This window comes from Mobula birostris, chromosome 6, assembly GCF_030028105.1.
Source record: "Mobula birostris isolate sMobBir1 chromosome 6, sMobBir1.hap1, whole genome shotgun sequence".
Taxonomy (NCBI): Eukaryota; Metazoa; Chordata; class Chondrichthyes; order Myliobatiformes; family Myliobatidae; genus Mobula; species Mobula birostris.
The window spans coordinates 186407176-186430138 of record NC_092375.1 but is presented as its reverse complement, the minus strand read 5'-3'; the positions used below and the strand labels follow the sequence as shown (position 1 = coordinate 186430138).

The window sequence follows — 22963 nt, the reverse complement described above, 5'->3', positions numbered from 1 at the left end:
TCTCCTCTCCTCTCACCTCCTCTCCTCTCCTCTCCCCTCCTCTCCCCCCTCTCCTCTCCTCTCCTCTCCCCTCCTCTCCCTCCTCTCCCCTCCCCTCCCCTCCCCTCCCCTCCCCTCCTCTCCACTCCCCTCCCCTCCCCTCCTCTCTCCTCTCCTCTCTCCTCTCCTCTCCCCTCCCCTCCCCTCCCCTCCCCTGTCTCTCCTCCTCTCCTCCTCTCCTCCTCTCCTCCTCTCCCTCCTCTCTCTCCCCTCCTCTCTCTCCCTCCTCTCTCTCCCTCCTCCTCTCTCTCCTCCTCTCTATTTCCTCTCTCTCCTCCTCCTCTCTTCCCTTCTCAGCAGTGTGGACCAGGGAGTAGAGTTGGAGTGCACAGAATTCTCAATAGTGTGGAGAAGATTACTACATAATAAGCAGAGGTAAAGCTCTGAAAGAAATTAACACCAGAATTAGGATGCTAAATGTGATATGTTAGAGAAACATCATTCCCCCTTTCCCTTTTCTCCCTACCATCCATTGAGAAGCAGTGTATCACATTAAATTTGCCAGATACATCCAATCCCTTGGACACTATATGATTGGACCAACTTTGAAGTGGCAATCACATGAACGGTTTACTAGTTAACTCCATATTCTTTTTATTAATCCTCAGTTTTTAAAACTGTCATCCCTATTTTCAGATAGTTCCATGGACTCCTCCTCCTCCAGACTACATCCCTCTGCGATTTCTGAAATCCTGCAATTATAACATCTTCTCAGTTCCTGTTTTTACCCCATCACTGATAAATATTTCTTTGTGTTTTAATTTGTAACTTAGGAATTCTCTTTTAATTTTTCTTGCTCATCCAAAGCTCAACGAACTGCAGACCACGAGTCCTAATGTAATGCAGTACAGGTTGAGTACACCTTATCCAAAATGCTTAGGGGTGCAAATATTTCGGATTTTGGATTTTTTTTTTATTTTGGAGTATGTAGTAATATAGATAGGAATTGCTATCATTTCCACTCTGAATCTATGTGCAGACTTTGTCTTGCATTTGTTCCTCACACACTTGTACTTAACAGTAAAAAATTACAACATACACTGATATAATGAAAATATAATGTATGCAGGGTAACACAACAGCAAACAACAGCAGGCTTCCAGTCTCCACCCATGATGCTGTGTTTTGATTAAAACTTTACAGTACACTGTATTTGTATTTTACTTTTTTCGGGTTTTATGTAAAATTTAAAAACAATTAGCATTGTAGACATTTTCTGCTGTTAGACTTTCATTAGCAACGATCTAACCAAACTCTTCAATGAATTTCTCTGCTGCTTCATGATCAGCAGACACTTTGACTTTTAGAATTTTTTAAATCTTTAGAAGTTTAATGCCGTGCCTTTACTTAAATTTCTTCAACCTATTCATAATTACCTTCAATTTTCAGTTTGTCGTGATAGATTTTTGTTTGTTTCATGATCAGCATACCATTTAAGAAGCATATTCTCACCCAATACTGACAAATTCACTCTTTTTGATACACAATCAAGATCTTCATTTTCACTTTATGCAGTGTTTTTCTATTTTTCATGAACTTCTGTTCACGTGAGGCCACTTCTCAGAACTGTCTGTGGTGTGCAGAGACCTGTGTATCTCCTAGGAATCTTCCCAGTGCCTTGTAAAATTTTCCATTTGTGACATCATGTCAGTGCTTGAAAAAATTGGATTTTGGCATTTTGGATAGGGGGTACATGGATATTGAACTTGTAGAGTCTCTTGGTATTATCTGCTATTGTATGTTATATGAATGTAATCTCTTATTCTCATTCACATTATGAATGCTTTGTAGCATTTTGGATTCCCTATTAGTAAATAGGTAATGAATCCAGCAAAGAGTTCACTTCTCTGGGTTAATAAGGTTGTCTTACAAATGGAACTTTCCACTGTTGATTGGGAGCCAGCTTTATTCATACTGTAGATGAAGAACAGAAGTGTAAGTTATGAACATCTTCCTTTCTTGTTCAGATATCAATGAGTGTGAAATTTTTGGCAGCTGTCCTCACAATTGTAAAAATAGCAAAGGAAGCTATGCATGTTTCTGTGCTGAGGGATTTGAACCTGTTGCTGAGGAGAATGGTACTCAATGTGCTGTCACAGGTAAATGCAATCTTTTACTATACTTTCTATATCAATCACTGTGTTAATGAACATTGCCTTTGGCACACAATGAATATAGTGAAGTTGCAGTGTTTGCAATCATGTAATGCCTAGACTTGAATGCATTGATGGTGTTCTCTTTGACCTTGGATAGTGAACTCCCATGTTCTTTCCACCTTTCTGCAAGAGCAATTAATTCTAAATTCTCTGTTGGACTTCTTTCTTATTTGATAGACTAGTTACAGTCACCCCCACCATTCTCTCTGAATCAATTCCGTTCTTTTTAAAGACCTCTCTTAAGTCAACCCTCAGAAGACTTTCCATGATAGAAGAGGTCCAAGATGTCCATTTACAGAAGAGGTCCAAGATGTCCATTTACAGAAGACATTGGAACATCACATCCAAATGAAAATTAAGCCTAAATTCAGTGTTAAGACTTAGTATGAGCTCTTTGGTTAGCAACAGCATTGAACTTCAAGCAGGAAAGATCATACCTACCCACACCAAAGCAGTTTTAGAGATCATATATTTTTCTATTTTGTTTCATGTTGATTTGTCTTATCCTGCTAGTGCTCAGATTTGGCCTAGCTGAACTAAACTGAATGTTCCTAGTCTGCATCAATAACTTATGATTTGTAGTTTGATAATCTGTGTTTTTAACTAAGTTTTTGCCACTTGCGTGATTTGTTCCTTTTTCTTGCGCACTGGGTGTTTGATGTTTTCTTTGAATGGGTTCCATGGTGTTTCTTTGTTTCATAACTGTCTGTGGAAGATTAATCTCAGGGTTGTATACTGCATACGTACTTTATTAAAAAATGTACAATGAATCATTGAGTTTCCAATGACATCCTTTGTTTGGAATGAAAGAAAAGAAAGATGAATGGAAGTATTAGTCAACCAGCCCAAGAGTGGTTTTTGCATGGTAAAATGCTCATGCTGTTGATATTATAATAGAATTGTTATTAATTTCATCTGTTTACTTTCAGGAGATCCTCCTATCCTGCTTTTGCCAGACAATGTACGAATTCGGCGGTACAATCCCACACTTCATCAATACACTGACTATGTTGATAATGAAGAGAACATCAAAGCCATTGACTATTTTTGGGACACAGAAGATCCAGATCTCAGTATGTAAACAATGTTAGAATTGGGCTCTAATATAGTAGAGAATACCATAAGACCATAGGATTTAGGAGCAGAATTAGGCCATTTGGCCCATCGAGTCTGCTCTGCCACTTCATCACAAACAAGAGAAAATCTGCAGATGCTGGAAATCCAAGCAATGCACACAAAATGCTGGAGGAACTCAGCAGGCCAGGCAGCACCTATGGAAAAGAGTAAACAGTCGTTGTTTTGGGCTGAGACCATTTAGCAGAGGGTCAGAATCCTGTTGAAGGGTTTTGGCCAAAAATGTCAACTGTGCTCTTTTCCATAAATGCTGCCTTACCTACTGAGATCCCCCAGTATTTTGTGTGTGTTGCTCCACCATTTCATCATGGCTGATTCAATTTTCCTCTCAGCCTCAATCTCCTGTCTTCTCCCCATATCCCTTCATGGCCTGACTAATCAAGAATCTATCACCCTCAGCCTTAGATATACATAAAGACCTGGCCTCCATAGCTGCCAGTGGCAAAGTATTTCACAGATTCACTACTCTTGGGCTAAAAAAATTCCTCCTCATCTCCATTCTAAAAGAGCACCGCTCTATTCTGAGGCTGTGTCCTCTGGTCTTAGACTCTCTCACCATAGGAAACATCCACTGCACATCCATTCTATCAAAGCTGTTCACTAGTCGATAGGTTTAAATTAGGATATCCTTCATTCTTCTTAATTCTAGTGAATACAGGCCTAGAGCCATCAAATACTCTTCATATGGTAAGCCATTCAGTCCTTGAATCACCTTTGTGAACCTCCTTTGAACCTCTCCAATTTCAGTACATCTTTTCTAAGATAAGGAGCCCAAAACTGCTCACAATACTCCAAGTGAGGCCTCACCAATGCTTTATAAGGTCTCAACATTACATACTTGCTTTTATATTCTAGTCTTCTTGAAATGAAAGCTAACATCGCATGTGCCTTCCTCACCACAGACTCAACCTGCAAATTAACCTTTAGGGCATCCTGCACAAGGACTCCTAACAACAGGAATTCTGCAGATGCTGGAAATTCAAGCAACACACATCAAGGATGCTGGTGAACGCAGCAGGCCAGGCAGCATCTCTAGGAAGAGGTACAGTCGACGTTTCAGGCCGAGACCCTTCGTCAGGATTGTCCTGACGAAGAGACTTGGCCTGAAATGTCAACTGTACCTCTTCCTAGAGATGCTGCCTGGCCTGCTGCGTTCACCAGCAACTTTGATGTGTGTTGCAAGGACTCCTAAGTCCCTTTGCGCCTCAGTTTTTTGTATTTCCTGCATTTAGAAAATAGTCTACCCTTTCACTTTTTCTACCAAATTGCATGACCATACACTTCCTGACGCTGTATTCCATCTGCCATTTCTTTACCCATCCTCTTAATCTGTCTAAGTCCTTCTGTAGTGTCTCTACTTCCTCAAAATACCTGCCCCTCCACTTATCTTCATATCATCTGCAAATTTTTGCAACAAAGCCATCAATTCCATCATCCAAATCATTGACATATAACAAAAAAAGAATTGGTCCTAACACAGACCCCTGAGGAATATCACTCATTGACAGCGAACCAGAAAAGGCTCCCTTTATTCCCATTCTTTGCCACCTGCCAATAAGTCACTGCATTATCCATGCTAGAATCTTCCCTGTAATACCATGGGCTCATAGCTTGTTAAGCAGCCTCATGTGTGGCACCTTGTCAAAGGCCTTGTGAAAATCCAAGTACACAACATCAACCGATTCTCCTTTTTCTATCCTACTTGTTATTTCTTCAAAGAATTCCAACAATTTTGTCAGGTAAGAATTTCCCTTGAGGAAACCATGCTGACTACTGCCTATTTTATCACAGGCCTCCAAGTACCCTGAGACCTCATCCTTAATAATCGACTCCAACATCTTCCCAACCACTGTGGTCAGACTAACTAGCCTATAGCTTCCTTTCTTCTGCCTTTCTCCTTCCTTGAAGAATTGAGTGACACTTGCAATTTTCCAGTCTTACAGAACCTTTCCAGAATCGAGTGATACCTGAAAGATAAATACTAACGCCTCCACAGTCTCTTCAGCCACCTCTTTCAGAACTGTAGAGTGTACACCATCTGGTCCAGGTGACTTACCTATACTCAGACCTTTCAGTTTCCCAAGAACCGTCTCTCTAGTAGTGGCAACTTCACACACTTCATGATGCCTGACACCCAGAACTTCCACTATACTGCTAGTGTCTTCCACAGTGACAAAGATTAAAATTCTGTATGCAATGATTAGAAATCTGTTGGTTAGTTCTGGGAATAAGCAAAAAAATATCCAGTATGTTTTCCTTGGAGTGAATGTGGAGAGGATATGTCCTATGGCAGGGAAGTCTAAGACCAGAGGACACAGCCTCAGAATAGAAGGATGTCCATTTGGAATGGAGATGAGGAGGAATTTCTTTAGCCAGAGAGTGGTGAATCAGTAGAATTCTTTGCCACAGGCAGCTGTGGAGGCCAGATCTATATGTATATTTAAGGAAGAGGTTGATAGATTCCCAATTAGTCAGGGCATGAAGGGATTATGTGGAGAAGGCAGGAGGTTGAGGTTGAGAGGAAAATGGACCAGCCACGATGAAATTGCGGAGTACACTCGATGGGCCAAATGGCCTAATTCTGCTCATATGTGTCTAAGTTGTTATAACCATAGTGTGGTAATGGGGACAAGCTCCCACTACCTATTAAATGCTCCTGATGGCGTGTTCCTCAAATAGCCTTTGATATCCAAACCCAGTTCTTGGCCTCCGTGTATGGCTTAGCTGCTAAGCCTAGCAGAACCATTTCTACCGACAAGAGAAAGGGCGAAGATGGGTTCCTGGCAGCTTAGGGAAAGAACTGTTGTTGATTCCCAGAAATGGCCTACATCTTGGCACTGAGCTGCTGCACCATCCACCCCTGTCCACACATCAGCCCTCAGAGGCAGCCGCAGCACATTCCCTCAATGGTACACTTCACAATGCACAATCTGTTAGAGCTCCAACAGAGGGCAAGAGTTTGCACAGGTTCAGAGTCAGAATCAGGTTTAATGTTACTGGCATACTGCCATTATCAGATTCCTTAAGGTTGTTATAGTCAGGGATATGTAGTGGGGATAAGCTCCCACCACCTTTTACATTCTCCAAAACCACGCACCTCAAATAGCCTGACAACCAAATACAGCTCCTGGCCTTCGCGTGTGGTTCAGCTACTAAGCCCAGTGGAACCACTTCTACTGGATGGAAAAGGTATTGCTGGGTTACTGGCACCTTAAAACCAGTCACTGGTTGACGGGTCATCTAGGAGAAGGAAAATTCTGATCTCAAACCTCCGCTGCTTTGTGGCTATACTCACTCATGGGGAAGGCTTCAGGAGTAAACCCTGAGAGAAAAATCCAGAGCTGGTGTTCCTAAGGCAGTCCTACATTGAGTTCAATGCTGACTGGCAGCTCCAGCGATGCTGCTGGTACCAAACTGTATCGGTCTCTGTTCCTTTGGGTTCTTCAGTTGCGTTGAGATGGGGAGCATGCTACATGGGCAACAGCTTGCTATTGCCCAGGCTTGCCTACCTAGACAGCCTAGGACGCAATATCCATGGTCTACTCTGACCGTCGGAGGCCTCAGACAGACTTAGGTATCTTATAGTCTTAGGAAAACTAAGAGGATTTTACCCCTGTGGGAAATAGATTTCACAGAGGTTTAGGGGAGAGGGATGTGATTAAATCTACTAAAACCACACTGGACAACATTTTTTTTTCCAAAAGTGCTACTTCCTCAGAAATTATTTTATGTTAGACTGCTTGAAGCTGAATACATATATAATGTCAGATTGCTCATATCACCTGGAATTTGGGAAACAAACAATTAACTTTTATTCAAGATAATACATTTATTTGCACACCAGTGCTGATGCTTTGCAATAGCCCAACTAAGCCAAAAATGTTTTGTTGATGATTTTCATCTGTACCAAATGTCTGAGGCTTCTCTCAAGTGTCCAGCAATAATCAGCCAGCATTGATGGGTTCCAGTTGCCCTGATACCGTTTCTCCATGACCGCAATGTCCTGGTGAAACCTCACCGTGCCCATCACTGACAGTGCGAAGATTTGCAGGAAAGAAGTCTAAATTGGAATACAGAAAATGAATCTTTAGTGGCAAGTTCATTTCCTGGTTTTGTGTGTTTGAAGCATGTTGTCAACCAGCTGCACATAGTTTGGTGCTCTGTAGTTGCCAAGAAAGTGTTCATTAACATCCCTGAACACCTTCCATGTGATTTTCTCTGGTCCCGCTAGAAGTTCTTCGAATTGCCTGTCATTGATGACCAACAAAATGCCTTCCTTAATTTGGGCATCAGTTATTCTGGAAAATATCTGTCTCAAACATTGAAATCCTTCATGGAAATACATAGCCTTCCTAAAATCTCTCCTGTCATGCAGCGTCCACTTTGTCTGGACTAGATAGAAAACATTACAACTTACGTTGTAGCAACATTTTAATTAACTTGAATTATGAATTGAAATAATAAATATAGGTTTTTTTTTAAAATTAGTGCATGATAGGGAAATGCCATGGTGATTTTTATGATCAGTAGCCCAAAATCCACGAGACACGAACAAAAGTATTCAGGGAACAAAATCTTTGTTGCCCAGTGATATTGATGAGGTGGCTATGTGGTTTTCCCTTACTGAACTGGATTCCCCCCAAATCTCAAAAACGTGAGTTTGTGGGTTCATTAACTGCTATAAATTGCCTCTCTCTCCCCCACTCTCTCTCCCCCACTCTCTCTCTCCCCCACTCTCTCTCTCCCCCACTCTCTCCCTTCTCTCTCCCCTCTCTCTCTTCTCTCTCCCCTCTCTCCTCCCCCCTCTCTGCCCCCTCTGTCTCCTTCCTCTCCCTACCTGCCTCTACCCCCCCCTTTCTACCCCCCTCCCTACCTCCCTCCCTCCCACTCTCCCTGACTCCAGCATATTCCAGCAGGTGGGAGGGAGGGAGGAAAGGGGAGGTCTTGAGCAAGGTTTAACTGACACGGTTTGTGGATTGGATGTGTTTTTCGTTTCTGGTTACTCCTTTTTTTTAGTTATTTTATGCGACTTTGATCTGGGCAGACTGGCTCTGCGGCCTGCAGTCAGTGAACGACACAATGCTAAACTGAACATTCCCAGCCTGTCTCAAGGACTCTGTGGTTTGATGTTTAAGGTTCTGTGTGTTTCTTGCTGTTTGCGAGAGGTTTTTTGCTGGGTGTTTGATGTTTTCTTTTGTTTCTTTGTTTCATGGCTGTTTGTGGGAAGGTGAACCTCAGGGCTGTATACTACATATGTACTTTGAAAATAAATATACTTCGAACTTTATTATAATGTAGGTGAATGTTGAACAGTGGTAACTTCTTGTAATCTGAAGTTATGAAAGCACTGGCAGCATTGAATGTTGAAGCTGTATTCTATAGCACTGTGGCTAAACACAGGAGATTTTACAGATGCTGAAAAGCCAGAGCAATACACACTGGGGAAACTCAGAAGCAATGTTCCCTCTAATTTGTAATGGCTAGTGTGTGCAAAAATTTTGTGCTGTGCACCATTTTGCCCAGTGACAACAACATGTGCTCACTGAATTTTTAAGTGTAAGCAAACCTGAAGCTGTTCTAAGGATAATGAACTACCCACTACCTGCACAGCAGGCCTGTAGCGGGTAATGAAGGATTTTATTGCCAGAGATTTTGCATATCATTTATATGTGATTTGCTTGCTAACTTAGACTTTTAAAAGTCAAGTTTCCAAATATCACTCCATTTCTTCACACTTGCATATTCTCCAGCAACTTTTGCATCACGACAATACACATAGGTAACATCAATTTCTGTATTTTACTTAAATATTTCTCGTAGCTACACATTCCTAACCTTATGAGCTTTCAGTGTAGCAGTTTCTACTGTTTCATTAAGCCATTCGCTTTAAGTGAACTAGCAGTTCTTTTGTGCTTCACGCCCTTTGCTTCTTTGGAAATCACCGTAGTGAATCAATAACTTCAGTATAAATAAGCCAGTTCTAAAATCTGCAGACAAACCATCACAAACTCCACATTGTCAATACCATTCGCATCAGGAACTGGAAGAGGAAATGTGATGGTGAAAGATACTTAATGTGCCAACGATGTAGAGGGTGACAACCGTTTAAGACCATAAGACAAGGGAGCAGAAGTTGGCCATTCAGCCCATCGAGTCTGCTCCGCCATTCCATCATGAGCTGATCCATTCTCCCATGTAGCCCCACTCCCCCACCTTCTCACCATAACTTTTGATGCCCTGGCTACTCAGATACCTATCAATCTCTGCCTTAAATACACCCAATGACTTGGCCTCCACTGCTGCCCGTGGCAACAAATTCCATAGATTCACCACCCCCTGACTAAAAAAATGTCTTCGCATTTCTGTTCTGAATGGGTGCCCTTCAATCCATAAGTCATGCCCTCTCGTACTAGACTCCCCCATCATGTGAAACAACTTTGCCACATCCATTCTGTCCATGCCTTTCAACATTCGAAATGTTTCTATGAGGTCTCCCCTCATTCTTCTAAACTCCATGGAATACAGTCCAAGAGCAGACAAACGTTCCTCATATGTTAAACCTCTCATTCCCGGAATCATTCTAGTGAATCTTCTCTGTACCCTCTCCAACGTCAGCACATCCTTTCTTAAATAAGGAGACCAAAACTACCTACAGTACTCCAAGTGAGGTCTCACCAGCGCTTATAGAGCCTCAACATCACATCCCTGCTCCTATAATCTATTCCTCTAGAAATGAATGCCAACATTGCATTCGCCTTCTTCACTACCGACTCAACCTGGAGGTTAACCTTAAGGGTATCCTGTACGAGGACTCCCAAGTCCCGTTGCATCTCAGAACTTTGAATTATTTCCCCATTTAAATAATAGTCTTTCCATTTATTACTTCTGCCAAAGTGCATAACCATACACTTTCCAACATTGTATTTCATTTGCCACTTCTTTGCCCATTCTTCCAATCTATCCAAGTCTTTCTGCAGACTCTCGGTTTTCTCAACACTACCGGCCCCTCCACTTATCTTCGTATCGTCAGCAAACTTAGCCACAAAGCCATCTATTCCATAATCCAAATCGTTGAAGTACAATGTAAAAAGAAGCAGCCCCAACACGGACCCCTGTGGAAAACCACTGGTAACCGGCAGCCAACCAGAATAGGATCCCTTTATTCCCACTCTCTGTTTCCTGCCAATTAGTCAACGCTCTATCCACATATGTAACTTTCCTGTAATTCCATGGGCTCTTATCTTTTTAAGTAGCCTCATGTGTGGCACCTTGTCAAAGGCCTTCTGAAAATCCACATATACAACATCCACTGCATTTCCCTTGTCTAGCCTACTGGTAATTTCCTCAAAAAATTGTAATAGGTTTGTTAGGCAGGATTTTCCTTTAAGGAATCCATGCTGAGTTCTGCCTATCTTGTCATATGCCTCCAGGTACTCTGTAACCTCATCTTTGACAATCAACTCCAATAATTTCCCAACCACCGATGTCAAGCTAACAGGTCTATAATTTCCTTTTTGCTTCCTTGCCCCCTTCTTAAATAGCTGAGTGACATTTGCAATTTGCCAGTCCTCCGGAACAATGCCAGAATCTATCGACTTTTGAAAGATCATCGCTAATGCCTCCGCAATCTCCACAGCTGCTTCCTTCAGAACACGAAGGTGCTTTCCACCTGGTCCGAGAGATTTATCTACCTTTAGACTATTCAGCTTCCTGAGTACTTCCTCTGTCGTAATTATGACTGCACACACTTCTCTTCCCTGCCACCCTTGAGTGTCTGGTATACTGCTGATGTCTTCCTCAGTGAAGACTGATGCAAAATACTCGTTAAGTTCTTCTGCCATCTGCTTATCTCCCATTACAATTTCTCCAGCATCATTTTCTATCGGTCTTATATCTACTCTCACCTGTCTTTTACTCATTATATACTTGAAAAAGCTTTTAGTATCCTCTTCGATATTATTTGCTAGCTTCCTTTCATAGTTAATCTTTTCCCTCTTAATGACCTTCTTGGTTTCCTTTTGTAAGGTTTTAAAAACTTCCCAATCCTCTGTCTTCCCACTAATTTTTGCTTCCTTGTATGCCCTCTCCTTTGCTTTAACTTTGGCTTTGACTTCTCTTGTCAACCACGGTTGCATCGTTTTTCCATTCAAAAATTTCTTCTTTTTTGGAATATACCTGTCTTGCACCTTCCTCACTTCTCACATAAACTCCAGCCACTGCTGCTGTTCTGTCTTTCCCGCCAGTGTCCCTTTCCAGTCAACCTTGGCCAGTTCTTCTCTCATGCCACTGTAATTTCCTTTACTCCACTGAAATACCGACACATCAGATTTCGGCTTCTCTTTTTCAAATATCACAGTGAACTCAATCATGTTATGATCACTGCCTCCTAAGGGTTCCTTCACCTCAATCTCTCTAATCACCTCCGGTTCATTACACAATACCCAATCCAGTACAGCCGATCCCCTAGTGGGCTCAACAACAAGCTGTTCTAAAAAGCCATCTCGCAGACATTCTACAAATTCTCTCTCTTGAGATCCAGTGCCGACCTGATTTTCCCAATCCACTCGCATGTTAAAATCCCCCACAATTATCATAACACTGCCCTTCTGACAATCTTTTCCTATTTCCTGTTGTAATTTCTAGTCCACATCCCTGCTGCTGTTTGGAGGCCTATAAATAACTGCCATCAGGGTCCTTTTACCCCTGCAATTTCTTAGCTCAACCCATAAAGATTCTGCACCTTCCGATCCTATATCACCTCTTTCTAATGATTTAATATCATTTCTTACCAATAAAGCCACGCCTCCCCCTCTACCTACCTTCCTATCCTTCTGATACATCGTGTATCCTTGGACGTTCAGCTCCCAGAGACATGCATCCTTTAGCCAGGTCTCAGTGATGGCCACAATATCATACCTGCCAATCTGTAGCTGTACAACAAGATCATCCACCTTATTCCTTATGCTGCGTGCATTTAAGTACAACACCTTAAGACCAGTATTTGGTACTTTTCGCTTTGATTTCACTGCAACTTTATTGCACTGCAACTCATCCCAATGGCTACAAATTTGCCCCATCACCTGCCTGTCTTTCCTGACATCTTTACTGCTCACTACCTTAGATTTATTTCTGTTTTCTCCTTCCTCTGCTCTGTCATTTTTGATTCCCATCCCCCTGCCAAGTTAGTTTAAACCTTCCCTAACAGCTCTATTAAACTTTCCCGCCAGGATATTGGTCCCCTTCGGGTTCAGGTGTACCCTGTCCTTTTTGATCAGGTCATACTTCCCCCAGAAGAGATCCCAATTATCCAAGAATCTGAAGCCCTGCCCTCTGCACCAGTCTCTCAGCCAGGCATTCATCTGCCTGATCCTACTATTCTTGCCCTCGTTAGCACGTGACACAGGTAGCAATCCTGAGATTACTACCCCAGAAGTCCTGCTTCTCAGCTTCCTTCTTAACTCCTGGAAATCTCTCTTCAGGATCTCCTCCTTTGTCCTATCTATGTCATTGGTACCAACATGTACCAAGACAACTGGCTGCTCACCCTTCCCTTTAGAATATTCAGGACCTGATCCGAGACATCTCGTACCCTGGCACCTGGGAGGCAACACACCATGCAGGTATCTCTTTCAGGCTCACAGAATCTCCTGTCTGTTCTCCTGACTATGGAATCCCCCACGACTACCGCATTTCTCTTCTCCCTCCTTCTCTCCTGCACAACAGCGCCAGGCTCAGTGCCAGAGACCCGGTCACCATGGGCGTCCCCTGTCAGGTCATCCCCCTCAACAGCATCCAGAACAAGATATTTGTGCGCAGTTTAAATTCCTTAGTGCGCTAGTAGCAGAAGATGTGTGCGTGCGTGCACACGTGCGCATACTTTAGAGGGAACATTGCTCGGCAGGTCAGGCAGCAATAATAGAAATGAATAAACAAGTTCATGTTTCGGGCCAAGACCCTTCCTCAGGTCAACTGTTTATTCCTTCCCATCGGTGCAGCCTGACCTGCTGAGTTCCTCCAGCATTTTCTGCGTGTTTCTTATTTTCATGCCCGTCTTTGTATCTTCAGCAAATTTAGCCACCATTCCTTTAATACCATCATTTCACCCATTTTTATAAATTAGAACATAGAACATAGAACAGTACAGCACAGTACAGTACAGGCCCTTCGGCCCACAATGTTGTGCCGACCCTCAAACCCTGCCTCCAATACAAGCCCCCACCTTAAATTCCTCCATATACCTGTCTAGTAGTCTCTTAAATTTCACTAGTGTATCTGCCTCCACCACTGACTCAGGCAGTGCATTCCATGCACCAACCACTCTCTGAGTAAAAAACCTTCCTCTAATATCCCCCTTGAACTTCCCACCCCTTACCTTAAAGCCATGTCCTCTTGTATTGAGCAGTGGTGCCCTGGGGAAGAGGCGCTATTCCTCTTATTATCTTGTACACCTCTATCATGTCTCCTCTCATCCTCCTTCTCTCCAAAGAGTAAAGCCCTAGCTCCCTTAATTTCTGATCATAATCCATACTTTCTAAACCAGGCAGCATCCTGGTAAATCTCCTCTGTACCCTTTCCAATGCTTCCACATCCTTCCTATAGTGAGGTGACCAGAACTGGACACAGTACTCCGTGTGTGGCCTAACCAGAGTTTTATAGAGCTTCATCATTACATCGCGACTCTTAAACTCTATCCCTCGACTTATGAAGGCTAACACCCCATAAGCTTTCTTAACTACCCTATCCACCTGTGAGGCAACTTAAATTGCTTAAAAATAAAAGTTGGGGACAGTGACATTCATTACACATTACGTGCACACATTGCATCTTGCCAACCAGAAAAAAATACCCATTAATAGTTACTGAGTTTACCCCTGGCCAAATAGTCTTCTATTTACAGTAAAATGTTACCTTCTACTCCATAAGCCTTGGATATGACAATTTAATTATCTTCTTAAGACCCAACCACATTGCACCCAATATATTTCCCCTTTCTTCTCAGTATGCTACTGATTTCTGCAGCCACTTTTAGCCATGCTTTCTTAGTGTAGACTGTGGGCTTCTTTCTCCTTTCACCAGTGAAGATACAATTTCACCACCCAAATTAACATTCAGCAAAGTATTAGGACATCATCGAAAGTTGAAAGGCCTCCATAGAGTGGATGTGGAGAGGATGTTTCCTGTGATGGGAAAGTCTAAGACCAGAGGACACACCCTCAGAATAAAGGGACGTCCATTTAGAAAGGAGATGAGGAGGAACTTCTTCAGCCAGAGAGTGGTGAATCTGTGGAATTTTTTGCCATCAGCAGCTGCTGATGCCAAGTCATTGGATATATTTAAGGGAGCAGTTAATAGATCAACATGTTGGAATGGGAGTGGGAATTGGAATTGGAATTAAAACATTCGGTCACAGGGAAGTCTTGCTTGTGGCGGATGGTGCAGCCCTACTCGACGATGCAGTCCACCAATTTATGATGGGTCTCACCAACGTAGGGGAGGCCACATCGCAAGCACTGGACACAATAGATGACCCCAGCAGATTTGCGTGTGAAGTGTTGCCTCACGTGGAAGGACTGTTTTGGGCCCTGAATTGTTAATATACAGTTTGCATCTTGTTGGAGACACAACTGAGCTTCAAGCCCTGGTATTAAATTTTCACGCAATATTCATTAAGTTTGTTTCCTTTTTCCTTTATTTCGGAAATTATAGTGTCAAAGTATTTATTATCATCATCATTATGTGCTGTGTTGTATGGTGTACAGTAGGTGATTATGGTCTTCCACCTGTCTTTAATCTGCAAAGTTCTGAAAAGTTCTTCAAAAATTTTGTCTGTCCATCCTTTGCTATAACTCATGCACCATCGATGGTGACCTTTTCTTGCATCAGTTTTTCCCATCACTGCAAGATGTCGAGCTTCTCTTCCTTCAGTACATGTCCCAGAGACTCCAGCTGCCGTTTCCCGATTGATGATATCAGCTCTCTTCTTATTCCAACTTTTCATAACACTTCCTCATTTGTTCACCAGATTGATACCTGGGATGGCAGGACTTTCATATGAAGAAAGACTGGATGAACTGGGCTTGTACTCGTTGGAATTTAGAAGATTGAGGGGGGATCTGATTGAAATGTATAAAATCCTAAAGGGATTGGACAGGCTAGATGCAAGAAGATTGTTCCCGATGTTGGGGAAGTCCAGAACAAGGGGTCACAGTTTGAGGATAAAGGGGAAGCCTTTTAGGACCGAAATTAGGAAAAACTTCTTCACACAGAGAGTGGTGAATCTGTGGAATTCTCTGCCACAGGAAACAGTTGAGGCCAGCTCATTGGCTATATTTAAGAGGGAGTTAGATATGGCCCTTGTGGCTACAGGGATCAGGGGGTATGGAGGGAAGACTGGGGCGAGTTTCTGAGTTGGATGATCAGCCATGATCATAATAAATGGCGGTGCAGGCTCGAAGGGCCGAATAGCCTACTCCTGCACCTATTTTCTATGTTTCTATGTTTCTATGTTACTCTGTCCTTCCACAATATTTTCATCATTCTTCTCAAATGCCACATTTCTGCAGCTTCAAGTCTTCCCTCATTTTGCTGGATATTGTCCAACACTCGCTTCCAGACGTTAGTGTGGAATGAGCAAAATACTGCAACATTCTGAGTTTCGTACCCAGAGAAATAATGTTAATCTTTACTATCTTGCTCAAATGCTCAAACATGCATTTAGCAATTCCAATCATTCTTCTAATCATTCTACTGTCAGATGACATCGTGCTCCCTAAGTAATTGAACAATGAAACAAATAAACATGGATGTTCAAAGTATTTATAAAATGATATAAATATTGTTAACAAGGAAACTTCCCTCAGCTGTTATTAAGACCATAAGACATAGGAGGAGAATTGGGCCATTTGGCCCATCGAGTTTGCTTCACCATTTCATCATGGCTAATTCAATTTTCCTCTCATCCCCAATCACCTGCTTTCTCCCCATATCCCTTCATGCACTGATCAGTTAAAAATCTATCAACTTCTGCCTTAAATATACGTACGGACTTGGATTCCACAGCTGCCTGTGGCAACAAATTCCACAGATTCACTACTCTCTGGCTAAAGAAATTCTTCTTCAACTCTATTCTAACTGGATGTCCCTCTATTCTGAGGCTGTGTTCTCTAGTCTTCGACTCCCCACCCTCAGGAAATATTCTCTCCACATCAATTCTATCAAGGCCTTTCACCATTCAATAGGTTTCGATGATTATTTGTGATATACGTACATATCACAGTAGTCTCCTTATCATAGCAAGACATTTTATTGTATCTCCTGCAACAACAGAGTGAGGGAATCCACCATCTCAAAAGAGCAACTTGGAGTACTACCTTCCTCAGAGTCCACAAGATGTTGGACAGCTTCATGCTGGAGGCAAATCCACTGCACTACAAGACACAAGAAAATCTAATATAAACCATCTTCTCTCTGCAGGTATAGTGTACTGGACAGTCCTGGGACATGGCTCAAACCCGGGCTCCATAAAGTGGGCCTTTCTCACAAGATTCGATGACAGAGGAAGCAATCCAACAGTACCAGTGGACTTAAACCTGAATTATATAGTGACACCTGCTGCAATTGCCGTGGATTGGGTTGGAAAGTAAGGAGCAAAAATATAAGGAGGATATTGCTTTTACTTTGATTCTAATTGAATTATGGTATTCTGAAGATTTAATTTATCAAAATCACTAAACCTCGTTGGATTTGTTTCCGTCTCAGCTGAAGTTATTCGGCAAGACTGAGAAGCATGTGTTTTATTTTCCAACCCCTCTTCCTCCCTGTAACAACCGAAAATCTGATGCAATAGGTCAATCTGTCATCTTTACAAACCTTTAGGCCTATACACACCCCGCGGCACGTTATTGTTTACTGGGGATACTTCATCTGGATTGGTTCAAAGACCCCATGAGCTATTCTGCATTCTCACAAGGTTTCAAATTGCTTCATCATGAGAAAGGAACGGAGTAGCAGATTCTCTGGCTTCAGCATCAGTCCAGTCTTGCTGTTCCTGTGTGATGTACGAGCAGAATTAAACCATTAGGCCTGTCAAGTCTACTCCACCATTCCATCAAGTCTGATCCATTTCCCTCTCGGACCCAATCTCCTGCCTTCGTCCTGTATCCATCGTACCCTGACTAATCAAGAATCTGCCTTACATATACACAATGACTTGGCCTCCCCAGCCACCTGTGGCAACAAATTCCACAGATACACCACCCTCTGGCTAAAAAATTCCTCCTCATCCATTTTCTAAATGGACATCCCCCTATTCTGAGCCTATGTCCTCTGATAGAAACCATAGAAACCACAGCATAGAAACAGGCCTTTTGGCCCTTCTTGGCTGTGCCGAACCATTTTCTGCCTAGTCCCACTGACCTGCACACGGACCATATCCCTCCATACACCTCCCATCCATGTATCTGTCCAATTTATTCTTAAATGTTACAAAAGAACCCGCATTTACCACCTCGTCTGGCAGCTCATTCCATACTCCCACCACTCTCTGTGTGAAGAAGCCCCCCCCCCAATGTTCCCTTTAAACTTTTCCCCTCTCACCCTTAACCCATGTCCTCTGTTTTTTTTCTCCCCTTGCCTCAGTGGAAAAAGCCTGCTTGCATTCACTCCATCTATACCCATCATAATTTTATATACCTCATTCTTCTACGCTCCAGGGAATAAAGTCCTAACCTATTCAACCTTTCTCTGTAACTGAGTTTCTCAAGTCCCGGCAACATCCTTGTAAACCTTCTCTGTACTCTTTCAACCTTATTTATATCCTTCCTGTAATTTGGTGACCAAAACTGAACACAATACTCTAGATTCGGCCTCACCAATGCCTTATACAACCTTATCATAACATTCCAGCTCTTATTCTCAATACTTCGATTAATAAAGGCCAATGTACCAAAAACTCTCTTTACGACCCTATCTACCTGTGACGACACTTTTAGGGAATTTTGTATCTGTATTTCCAGATCCCTCTGTTCCACTGCACTCCTCAGTACCTTACCATTAACCCTGTATGTTCTACGTTGGTTTGTCCTTCCAACGTGCAATACCTCACACTTGTCAGTATTAAGCTCCATCTACCATTTTTCAGCTCATTTTTCCAGCTGGTCCAAGTCCCTCTGCAGGCTCTGAAAAACCTTCCTCACTGTCTACTACACCTCCAATCTTTGTATCATCAGCAAACTTGCTGATCCAATTTACCACATTATCATCCAGATCATTGATATAGATGACAAATAACAATGGACCCAGCACTGATCCCTGTGGCACACCACTAGTCACAGGCCTTCACTCAGAGAAGCAATTCTCTACCACCACTCTCTGGCTTCTTCCATCGAGCCAATATCTAATCCAATTTACCACCTCTCCATGTATACCTAGCGACTGAATTTTCCTAACTAACCTCCCATGCGGGACCTTGTCAAAGGCCTTGCTGAAGTCCATGTAGACAATATCCACTGCCTTCCCTTCATCCACTTTCCTGGTAACCTCCTCGAAAAACTCCAACAGATTGGTCAAACATGACCCACCACGCACAAAGTCATGTTGACTCTCCCTAATAAGCCCCTGTCTATCCAAATGCTTGTAGATTCTGTCTCTTGGTACTCCCTCCAATAATTTACCTACAACTGACGTTAAACTCACCGGCCTATAATTTCCCGGATTACTTTTCGATCCTTTTTTAGACAACGGAACAACATGATCTTATACTCCTCCACCATTGGAAACATCCCCTCCACATCCACTCTGTTGAGGCCTTTCAACATTTGATAGGTTTCAGCGATATCCCTGTCATTCATCTGAATTCCAGCGAGTACAGGCCCAGAGCCTTCAAACGCTCCCCATACGATAAGTCATTCATTCCCAGAATCATTCTCATGAAGCCCCTCCGAACCCTCTCCAATGCCAGCACATCATTTCTTATATAAGGGACCTAAAACTCCTCACAATTCTCCAAGTGAGGTCTTACAAGTGCCTTATAAAGCCTCAGCATTACATCCTTGCTTTTTGTCCTGCACAAAAGCAGCTTGTTTTCCCCTTTCCATTGCATTATCTCCACAGCTTAGAATATTTGGAATTAAAATGTTACTCGCTGCAACCGCAGTCTAGTGTAGCTGCTAAAGCTAGAACTCTTCAGGGTGGATCTATGGCCATCTGTTCAGCTGCACGGGCAAAGGTGACCAAACCATTAGGCCATATTGTAGCTGTAAACTTTCTGATTAATATTGGACCTGATAACCATAAAAGCAGAGTGGTGTGAGGGGAAACGAAAGGTAGGATAATCTTACTCATTTAATATTCAGTCTTTCGTGTAAATGCTGTTCTAATTATAATTGGTTAGCATTTGAAAGGATGTTATAACAAGTTGAACATGTCCAGTATGTCCAAGACAGAATACTGAGAAGGTGTCTACATCTCTTTTTCAAGGCATATTTATTGGACTGATTCTGGCACAAAGAGAATTGAGGTGGCAGATCTAAATGGACTGTACAGGAAATGGCTGATTGACTCTGAACTGGACGATCCAGCTGCTATAGCTGTAAATCCTAAACTTGGGTAAGCAAATTACCGTTTCCCAGACAATTTATTTTTATATTTTAGATATTTACCTTTTAGACCATAACACATTATGCCATTCGACCCATCGAGTCTTCACCGCCATTTCATCATGACTGATCCATTTCCCTTCAACCCCATTCTCTTGTCTTCTCCCCCTAACCTTTCACATCCTGACTAATCAAGAACCTAGCTACCTCTGCCTTAAATGCACCCAATGACTTGGTCTCCACAACTGCCTGTGGCAATGAATTTTACAGATTCACCACCCTCTAGCTAAAGAAATTCCTCCTCATTTCTGTTCTAAACAGACATTCCTCTATCTTGAGGCTGTGCCCTCTTTTCTTAGACTCCCCTACCAAAGGAAACATCTTCTTCACATCCACTCTATCTCGGTCCTTCAGTGGGTTTCAATGAGACCCCGCCCCCCCATTCTTCCAAATTCCAGCAAGTGGCCCAGAGCCTTCAATCACTGCTCATATGATAACCCTTTCATTCCTGGAATCTTGGAATCATACTTAGGAACCTCCTCGGAACCCCCTCCAGTCAGCCCACCCTTTGTTAAATAAGGGGCCCAAAACAAGCCTCGGTATTGCCTCATCCCCATCACATCCTTTACAGTCATTACATCCATTACATTCTAGTTCTCTTGAAATGAATGCTACCATTGCATTTGCCTTCCTCACCAGCGATTCAGCCTGCAAACTAACCTTCTAGAAAACCTGCACGAAGATTCCGAAATCCCTTTGCACCTCTGATTTTTTTGAATTTTCTACCAAGGTTTTCACTTTCCTTACAGATATCACTGTTCTACAAATATAAAAAATGGTATCTCCATGAAAAATGCTGAAAACTGATACAATAAAGGCATTAATTTAAACTCTATGCTGCTTCAGTCAAGTGCCTTGTTTCCAGTTTTAGCTTTAATTGGTACCACAAATAGGAAATTTGAGTCATAACCTCAATTGTGATTAAGCAGAAATGAGCTGATACTTCAGAGATCCAGAAACTACATGCTGAACTATTTGCATGAAGTATTAAACTGAGGTCTTTTCAAATAAATTGGGGGGCTGACTGACCCCAATGGAAGCTGCAAGGGATGGCAGGGAGATATTTCCACCACCAGGAGAAGTACCGGGGTTAAGGGAGTGAAACATGAATGAATAGTGGACCTGGCTGATGACCCTGCAGCTGATCTATGGGCATTGGTGGAGGTGCGGGAGGCAGCAATGCCAGGCAGGAAACATCTTCCTGTAAATCTCTTTGAAGAAAGCTATTTTTCAATACTTTACCCAGTAAAAGGTAGATTATCTAGGCTGATGGCCGGCTGGTGGCACAATGGCATCAGCGCCAGGCTCCGGAGTGAAGGCTCCCGAGTTCGAATCCAAGTCGAGCCACCCAACAAGCACGCTTTTTATCTGTGCCGGGTTGAGCATCGAGCTAGGCACTCAGCCTTGTAAAAAAAAAAAGGGTCGAGTCAGGAACGTTCATGTCATGACCCAGTTAATCCAAAAGGAGACCAATCCTGACACCACACGCCAGACAAGAAAGGCTGACTGTCTGGTGCGACACGCTAAAAAAAAATCTAGGCTGATGTCACTTACTCTGTGTAGGATATGCCTAATGGAAATTGATGCTGTATTTACCTAAACAACAATGGTTAATCTGAAAAATTAGTTCTTTAATATGACATCAGTTCAAGTTCATTTTGTTGTCATTCAACCATACATAGCTGAACGAAACAACTTCCCTCCAGACCAAGGTGCATAAGACAGTACATATAGCTCACACACAAAATACTTCAAGTTACATTATCATAAATAAACTAACAAATAATAAGTTGCATTTACAACACATTTAAAAAACAGTATAATGCTACTGGTGCTTCATACGTGATGAGACCTCGGTGGTGGCAGGGAGTTTAGTAGTCTTAGAGCCTGGGAGAAGAAGCTGCTTTCCATCCTAACAGTTCTAGTCCTAATACTATGGTACCTATTACTTGATGGTAAGGTTCAAAGAGATTGTTGGATGAATGGAAGAGGTCATTGACAATGCTAAGGGCCCTGCATATGTGGTGCTCCTGATAAATATCTTTAACATATGGAAGAGAGACCTCAATAATCCTCTCAGCAATCCTCACAATCCTTTGTAGGGACTTGCAGCCAGATGCCTTACAAATCCTGTACCAGATGGTGATGCAGGTGGTCAGGACACTCTCAATGGTGCTCCTGTAAAAGTTGGTTAAAATAGAGGTGGGTGGGGACTTACTTGCCTTAATCTCCACAGGAAGTTGAGATACTGCTGTGCTTTCTTGACTAAAGAGGTGGTGTTGAGAGAACAGGTAATATCCATTATGCGCTGTCATGTATCCCATGAAGGGGTAAAGAACCAGCAGGAATGGACAACACTTTGGAGTCCAGTATTGCTATTAACTAATGGTATTTATTAGTAACTACGCAATACAGTAATATAAATGCAGATATATTAATGTGTGTGTGTGGAAATATATGAAAACCAAGTTTCTTCAAGTCTAGGGGTAAATAATCTTACGATGGTGAGTAAAGTTCAGTTCAGTTCGTGGTATTGAGTTGAGTAGTGATGGAGAGAGAAAGAGGGAGAGATTTGAGTCTTCAGGTGAGCTGACACCGTCAATCTTCCTGTTGTCCTCCAAAATCCTTAAGAAGTCACCGACTGTGACCACAACAAAGGGGACCGTTCTTCTGTGGTGGAATTATCAACCCAGGCGGGGGTTGGACACACAAACAACTCCCCACCAGTCACTCCTTTTTCACACTGATCGATTCGCCTGATTGATCCTCCAAAACCCACTTTTTTCTGTGGGCACAACAAAGCTCATTCAGTGTTCAAAACCATGTGTCTGTCTGTTTATCATCTGACCTTCTATTTATCTCACCGCTGAATACTTACTGTCACTCAAACAGCTCCTCCCTTCTCTCTCTCTCTCTAAGAATTCAGAAGCTGAAACCAGTGTCTTTGTAAAAATGTAAACATGCTGTCAGCAGTCTTCG

At 42.5% G+C, this 22963-nt stretch overlaps 1 protein-coding gene across 1 annotated transcript in view; it reads left to right on the top strand.

Moving 5' to 3' along the window:
• The window catches only part of LOC140198774 (low-density lipoprotein receptor-related protein 2-like), a 359184-nt gene that overhangs the window by 284280 nt on the left and 51941 nt on the right, over window positions 1-22963 (top strand). The window contains 4 exon segments of the mRNA XM_072259784.1: window positions 2007-2138; window positions 3125-3268; window positions 16803-16968; window positions 19806-19934. Coding sequence (XP_072115885.1) covers window positions 2007-2138; window positions 3125-3268; window positions 16803-16968; window positions 19806-19934 — 571 coding nt within the window.